The sequence below is a fragment of the Aedes albopictus genome, unplaced genomic scaffold (genome assembly GCF_035046485.1).
Source record: "Aedes albopictus strain Foshan unplaced genomic scaffold, AalbF5 HiC_scaffold_424, whole genome shotgun sequence".
NCBI lineage: Eukaryota > Metazoa > Arthropoda > Insecta > Diptera > Culicidae > Aedes > Aedes albopictus.
This window is the reverse complement of record NW_026917226.1, coordinates 4759-13117: the sequence shown is the minus strand read 5'-3', so window position 1 is coordinate 13117 and position 8359 is coordinate 4759. Positions and strand designations below refer to the sequence as shown.

Below are 8359 nucleotides of genomic sequence, written 5' to 3'. Positions count from 1 at the left end.
ATCGTAGGTGTTTAAGATATTTACGAATATTTTGTATGACCTCTGCATTGTGCCTTATTAGCAGATATAATCCCCTTTTGCAGTCATTTCATGTTATCCATGACTTAATTTTGATATGCAAATAAAAAAATAGTTAAAATCGTTCCTCACTCACGATATTCTGGAGAATAAATAAGCATCCCTTAAAACATGAAAGAAGATTGAGCATCAGTTCACAAGAAGCTGAGAACATTTTTTAACTTTATATTTCTGTGTATTTTAACTTTAGCTAATGATACACTCATGAAGCTATTAACATGCTGCTTAAGATTTTAGTTCCCAGTTTTTCCTATTTTAAGTGTAACACTTTTGCAAATTAATCATTAATTAAAGATCATACCTAATTATAAAATAAATCTTAAATCAAATGTTAATCATTTATCATATTAGTTATTTTGCATTGGTTTAATGACACTTTTTTTCAACAATCTTCAATGCAAAACTCTTTCGTTATCCCAATTTTACGGTTCCATAAAAACCAAAACTTAATTCTGGGGAATGATTTTATAGATGTCACTAGGACAAAGTTTTTGGAGAAAATGTTCCAACTTTTGAAAATTTGGAATTTTCTATGTTGGTAAACAACGTCGATAGCAACTCTGCATAGACTAACTTTTTGAATACAACCCAACGCACCGTAGTGATCGTGTACTCGCGAAAACTCGCATTCGGTGACGAAGTAAAACTATAGTCCTGTTCAACGACGCAGGTTGAACTTGCTCGAAGTTGCTGCATCTTGCTCTTACCCATTTGTCATCAAACGGGTAAGAGCGGGATGCAGCAACTTCGAGCAAGTTCAACCTACGTCGTTGAACAGGACTTATAACTCTATAACTATAATCATCCTATGCTCTCTTTACACTAGTGCACGAACTAGAGCTGGACGCAGCGTGGCGACGTCGTCGACGACGACGACGACGACGACGACTACTACCAAGCCACGACGATGGAGACGATGAAAACATCACACTGAACTGAACCCGCAGAGCAGAAGCAGCAGCAGCGGTAGCAGCACGACGACGACAACGAGCGCGACGGAATGCTAGTATGCGTGCTTCGGGACTGCGGGGTGGGAGAGACGATATAAAACCGGCGTAATTTCAATGCTGTATTTTAGTCTTTCAACAACACTTGTCGTGGAAACACCTTTGAAGATTTGTACTGTTTTGCTCCCACATATGTATCCGCGTGTACGCCGCCACTATCAAAAACAGTGAAAACACTAAACACTTGAACCAGAGATCAGACACCTCAACCCCGCGTTCCCCTCTCCCATGTGCGCTACGATTTATGTGTTACGTTACGAAAAATCCGATCGAATATAGAATAGTTTCGAGGAAAAGTTCAATTTGCTCGATTTCGTTTTTTGGACTGTGGTGTTTCAAGAGTTTGGGACGAGGAAAGCCAAGGGAAAAGTGAAGCTAATCTGTGTTGAATGGATGTTTAATAATTGGTGCGAGTTGGAGTTCGTTACCAGAGAGTTGCGGTGAACGTTTGAAGCTGATTTTGATTGGCGATTGACGCAGACAGATCGAGGAGGCAAGTGTGCATGTTTGCAGAGATTGATACCCACTACAGGGGTTAAGCAGCTGATTGGCAGAAATTGGAAAATCAAAGCGTTTGGCCACCCCTTTAGAATCCTGTTTTTCGGAAAGCTAGGTCCTTCATGTGGAATAATTCTGAAAGTGGCAGTAGCTAAGTTTTCCGAGTAAGAACAGATCGCTGAATTGAAAAGAGAGAAGAAATTGAACCAAAATCAACCTTCCAAAGTTACTAAATCAAAAAGAAAACGACATCACAAGAAAGTACCAGTGCCTTAAGTGAGTGATAGACAAAAGTAAATTAAAAACACATTAAATTTAGTTAAACTGACAAAAAACCGTGTGTTTGCAACAATTTCGACTGAAAAGAGAGAGAGAACAAAAGTCAACGGACGGAGAAGAAAAACTTTTTTGAGCCATTTCACTCTAATCAACGATAATTCAAATCAATTGTTAGTTGCAACAGTGCATGCAAGAAGAAATTGTGTACAGCAGAAGAAGTATATAGTGGAGCTCGAAACTTGAAAGGAGGAAAAAACTGAGGCACTGAACCGAATTTGCTTCTCCTCCATCCGCCCAATCCACGTCTTCTCCTGCGTTCGGACAGTACCCGCGCACGTGTGTGGTGCAGAAAAAAGTAAGTGTAATTGTGAAAGTACCCTAAACCGAGCATCACGACGAACCACGGGAAAGACTTTGACGAATGTAGAAGAGTGCGGAACGAAAAGAAAAAGCAACCACACGCAAGCAGCAACAACAACAACAAAAACGAAAAACGACTACGACTGCTCCATTGCATCAACCACAGCAGCAGCAGCACTATTGGTGAATGAATTCAGCCAAGAGGAAAAAATCATCGGTGCGAAGAAAGCAGAAGGAGGAAAACGGAAAAATAGTGCTTGAAGTCGTAGCGAATTTAATGCATGGAAAACGTCTATAACAGTATTGGAGTATTGTTTCGTGCGAGAGCGAAATTGGAAAAATTAATTCACCCACCCCAGTGATAATCGGCTGTGCAGAAATATTTAATTTATTTCTACGTTGTTAATTTTAAAAATCGTTCGGAACAAAACGAAGAAGGTTGATAAGCAGCAGGAACACACAGGAAAGAAGAAACAACGGAACCACTGCAAAAGTAGATAACTATACTTTTACTCAGAAATAAACGAAGCCATATTAGATAGCTAACTTTACGATATAGCAATCAAAAAACTAGAGTATATACGTATCAGCGCTGCACGGCAGCCCAACAAGGTGTTTGCTAGGGAAGAATAGCAAGCAAGCAAGCAAGCAGAAACATGTCTTCAGTAAGTACCCCGACTGGTGAATCAGTACCGCTGGTCACCCCACCGCCGTCAGTTGCCAACAAACCAGAGATGGAGGAGGGAGCGGCGCCAGCAGTCACGGCTGTGGAGCCAACCAGCGTGGCAAATAGCAGTGGTAATGCAAGAATTGTTGAAAAGGTGGAAACCGCCACTATGACTGATATGCTTCCTATGGAAAAAGAAGAAAGTGAAAGTGCTGCTCTGAGTGGCAAACCCGCCAATGTTGCGGGCACGGACGTTGAGGAAGCAAAGAAATGCACCGAAAAACCCCAGCAGCCCCAGCCATCAGCCGAAGTTAAGTGCTCAGCTCCGATTACGATTGCTGAGAAGAGTGAGACAATCATCAAGGAAACAATTCAGGAGGCTCTAGAAGCCTTAGAACTGGACGATACGGTCGATGCGGAGGAGCCTGACACTCTTTCACCTTTGATGACCGATAATCACACGTTCTTACAGCATCAGGAGCTGTTGCGAGAAGACCCAGCACCCCAGCATCACTACCACCATCATCACCATCACCATGGACATGATGAGATCCACGATTATGATCTGGATGATGATGAGGAAGAGGATGATGAGTTGTATTTGGAGGAAAATGACCATATGGGACAAGCCCCACCGTCAGTCAAAATGTCCCATTCAGACACGAAGGATTCAATTAGTTCTATCGACAGCGACGTATCACTCTCGTTCGATAGAAGAAATTCAACAGAGTCCCAGAATCCTCCAGAAGATGCTGGAGCTGGATCCTCGGATGATGCAGCAAAAGACTCCGGCTGCGATGTTGCCAAGAAACTGGACGAAAATGCACCCAACGAAGATGAGGCATTTGAAGTTCCTGACGACGAAATGTGCGAAAAGATCATTGAGCAAGTCGAATTTTACTTCTCCAACGAGAACATCCTGAAGGATGCATTCTTGTTGAAACATGTTCGTCGCAACAAAGAAGGATTCGTTAGTTTGAAGCTGGTTTCAAGCTTCAAGCGTGTCCGCCAACTGACGAAAGATTGGCGAGTCGTTGGCGATGCCATCAAACGCAAGAGCGTCAAAATTGAGCTTAATGATTTGGGAACGAAAATTCGACGACTGGAGGCGCTTCCGGTATATGATGAAACAACCCCATCGCGCACGGTCGTTGCCACCGGATTGCCATATGATAAATATACGGTGGAGAAAGTTTCGGAACTTTTCTCGAAATGTGGTGAGATTTCGTTGATCCGCGTTCTTCGTCCAGGCGGCCCTATCCCAGCTGATGTCCGCCAGTTCATCAACAAACACCCAGAGCTGCAGCAAAACGAGTGTGCTCTGATTGAGTTTACCGAATCTTCATCTGCTCGTCGAGCCCAGAACATGGACGAGTTCATAGTCCTTGAACTAGTCGCACCCAAGAAGAAGACTGGCAAAAAGGCCAACGTAACCAAATTCGTCGAAAACTACAAATACGTTGCTGGTCACGACATCGAGCGTAGCCGTGGAGGCGAAACTTTTGATCGGTACAAAATGCGACGTGGATCAGGTGGTTTCTATCCCAAGTCAGAAATGCAGCAAATCTATCAACAGATGGTCTCGCAACCACCACCACCAATGCACCATGAGCAGCCACCCATGCCGCCTCAGATGATTCCGCTACAACCACAGCAGCAAATGCCGCAGCAACCGATGTTCATGCCGCAGTCGCCCCAGCAGAGAAAGTATTCGTACGGAAATGAAAACTTTGATTATTTCAATCGCCGTCCTAGTGGATTCACCATGGGCGGCAATGATCCGTCGCGCAAGTATTCCAGCTGCTCGGAAGGATATTCTAGCTGTGGTGAAATGTCCAGGCGAACTTCTCAATGTTCGTCCATGGCAGATAGCATGTCCCGGCGTACGTCCAACTGCTCCGAAGTGCCATCGCGAAGATCATCTAACTGTTCTGACTTCTGCTCGTGCTCACGTCGCATGTCTCAGTGTTCGGATGTCTACCGCCGTATATCACAGTGCTCGGACCATAGCAACCGCAAATTCTCGGTGGGCTCCAACTTTGAGCGTAAGTTTACGAATTCCCCGGAAATGGGCATGCCTCCACAGCGTCGCATTTCTATGGAATCCAACTTTGAGCGGAAGTTTTCCAACGGACCGATGAACTACGAAAGCCCCAACATTTCGCCGAGGAAGTATTCCAACGGTTTCGACCCGCTGAGAAAGCTGTCCAGCAGCTCCGAGTACTACAACGGGCGCCGTATTTCGACCGATTCGGGCTACGATCGCCGCATCTCGATCGATTCGGAGTACTCGGTGGGAGGACCACGGTCCCGGTCTAACAGCGCCGTACAGATGCAGTGTCAGCAGCATGGACAGAACACCGAAACTGTGGTTCGTACCCCGATAGGACCGGACGGCAGCCGGGGCTTCGGTTCGCGAACTCGTCGCGTCGGACAAATTGTCCCCCCAGCCCAGTAGGAGAACACCCCAGGTGAGAATGCGACGCAGAAATAGCGATAGATTGATCCCGTCCCACGCTGCATAGCACGCAAGAGACGAATAAGGTTCGGTTAGGTCACATTTTGCTTCTAATTTAAGAGTATTTCGTCCTTAAGTATTTTGCTTTTATACAACAGACAACATACACACAAAATTGAACGATCGCGCGTATGAATGAAGAGAGGCTCCCACATAGAACACACGCGTGCACGCGATCGTCGCGCGAATTTGCATCGTGGTTCAAAACTTTCGCTATACGTCCGCGGGTTATTTTTCTCACGCTTTTCGCGCACCAATGCAGCTCTCGATCGCAGTGCATCGCTATGTGTACGCAGCGCAGTATGCCGAAGAATGAGGAAGAGCTGCGGCGGTGCGCGGCGATCGTGAATAATTGCACAAAGTCAACAATCGAGTGCTTATTCATCTATACCGCTACCTACGCACACACAGGCATAGCTGTAGTCAGTGCTACAGTTGTATGTACAACGCGGGTAATGCCAGTTTACGAGCGTTAGTCGGCATTGGCGTAGATGGGGGCGCCCGTCGAAGGAGAGGGGTTATTTTGATCTTTTCAATGTCGAGCGGTCCTTGTGCAAAATTTATTACGCGAAGAAAGCGGGTGTTTTTGTCAGCTCAGTTTTAAGAAGGGATTCACCGGATTCACTGAGAAGCTTGATTTAATTCGAGTTGACATTACGTATGGAAACATTTTGTGGCAGCTGCTTGTTTACCTAACATTTTGAGAGTACAATTTGAATGCTCTTTTTCTAATAGATGAGGTCATCAGCTAACCCATCATTCTTCTTCAAGTAGTTGCTTTAGAGTTGCCACTTGATTACTTCTCAGGTGATTCACATACCTTCTAAGATAAATTGATCAAGTTCAAATAACTCCTTAAAATCAGATATCGTAGAATTATCTTTGTTTTATTTTGACGCTTGATCGATTATCTTAGACTTCTAAAGTTAGTTTTTCTACAATTATTGGTTATCTAATTGTAAGAGAAAGATCATTGAAGAGTTCCTTTTCCTTCAATGACCTCCCCAACTACGCCAATGTGCATTGAGCCCGGTCAGGTCTGCAGATAAAAACGTGCTCTCGGCTTCGCTGGCTGTCTGGTTTCGACCCGAGAATGTTGCTGCCAGATCGCGGTAGCAGCGGCATGAGTGAGCAACGCACGACGCGACGGAAGAGGCAGACAGCCTGGCGTGGCACGTGAGCTTAGGCCAAGCGCCTCCAAGAGCAAAGAGAAAGACAACTGGTGGTCTGGTGGCTGCCGACGAGGTTGAGTTGCTGTTCCGATCTTCAGCAGCCGCCACCACCACACACGGACTGGGACTGGCTTTGACTTTGACTTAGGAGAGGTGCAGCAGCTGCGCAGCTCACAGCACCGGCGCGATCGTCGCCCGATCACCACGAGCACAGACTTTTTTGTTTTTATTTTGCATTACCTTCGCGAGTTTCGATCCGTCCGACCCGACCGCGAGTCAGCAACCGAAGCGAATGGTTTTGATGAATGGGCGATGGGCGCCGCTTCGTTGCGGTGTGCGCGGCTGTGTAGGCTGCGATGCGCGATCGTTGTTGGCTTTGCGTCGCAGCGCAGCGCGTTTTGAATCATGGGTGCGCGATCGCGGATAGTAGGTGCTGCGGAAAAGGACGTCGCGACGCAATCGGATGAGGAATGCGCGCAGCAGAGAGTGAGAGTGTGCACATGGGGCGTTCTTGTGGTGAGCCGTATGTTTGCGATGGTTTGTCGTTTGTGCGTGACGAGAATCTTGAAAGATTTCTATTTTTATTTAGGTTAGGACTTTTTTGTTTCGTTGTACTTTTTCATCGCTGTTACTTTATTATCATCGACCTTGTATCTCGTGACAATGGTTAGTTATTTACTGTAAAACCCCTCGTATTTATTCAAAAGAAAAACTGTTCGCGCATTACTAGTTGTTACAGCGATACACACATACACATCACACATACATATATGTAGGTAGTTTGTTAAATTGTGGGAGGAGTCAAAAGTGCGCATCACGAATGATAGTCTCTAGTGCTAAGTGATTAGAGTTTAGGTTTCTAGTGCCTCCTAGGCGTTTAAATTTGAATATACAATGGAATATGCTGCTGTCATTTAGTGGTCACTGCTGCTGATCTGTTATTGAAGGAACTGGCCTGCGTGAGGAATTTGGTTCCGGAAGCAACCTCGCATATAGTTTTAAATTGACCTGTCTGACAAAAATAGAGATATTTTCTTTTGTTTTTGTTGTCTTATAAGCCGTGTTTGAAAGATTTTCATTCAAGTATGTAATAAGAGTTTCAATAACTAAGAACAATTTAAAGAACAGGTAATCCCTGAAGTCAGATAGGTCCTTTTGAAAAACTGTGCCTTTAATGCTATTTATTATTGTTTTTAAATAGGTAAAACCTTGAACGTAGATTATTTTGCGGTCAATGCCTATGTGACCTTGACCTGTTTTCTGAATTAACCTTCAATTTATGTTTATTTGTAAAACGATTGACGTTTGGTGATCAACTTCAGCGGCACTCTAAAGTGCTTCTAAAAACAAACTATCTTTGCTACTTTCTATGGCATTTCTTTTGAACACTTATGAATAGAGAGCTTACTGAAAAATTGTCATCAATCAATCTTTTCCCGGAATATGCAAACTACAACCTTTTTTATTTAAAATATATATTTTGGGTGCAGGCGAGTTTCTGTGAGAAATGCTCTCCAAGTAACACCAGAATAGTATTCAGTAATTTTCTGAAGCAACATTTAATTACAACTGGCCTTCAGAGATTTTTAAAGAATTTACTAAAAATTTATGAATAGTTCGTTCCTAAGCTCTTCTAGGGATTACTCTTGGAATTTTATTCAAGATTCTTGTTTGAATTCCTTCCGGGATTGCTCTTGGATTTCTATCGAATTCTTTTTCATAAAATTCTTAAATTTCTCACAAAATTTTTCCAGCGAGTTCTTCTTTGAAGGTTTATTTA

At 44.0% G+C, this 8359-nt stretch overlaps 1 protein-coding gene across 1 annotated transcript; it reads left to right on the top strand.

Annotated features, from left to right (window-relative positions):
• Positions 1-1032: 1032 nt before the first annotated feature.
• On the top strand, positions 1033-7586 carry LOC109399518 (uncharacterized). Its single transcript, XM_019671967.3, has one exon. It carries the CDS (start codon positions 2879-2881, stop codon positions 5345-5347), a length of 2469 nt encoding a protein of 822 aa, XP_019527512.3. The 5' UTR covers positions 1033-2878; the 3' UTR covers positions 5348-7586.
• Positions 7587-8359: the final 773 nt, after the last annotated feature.

Excerpts from the sequence above, each read along its gene's own strand:
- LOC109399518 (XM_019671967.3), top strand. The coding sequence starts at position 2,879 with ATGTCTTCAGTAAGTACCCCGACTGGTGAATCAGTACCGCTGGTCACC.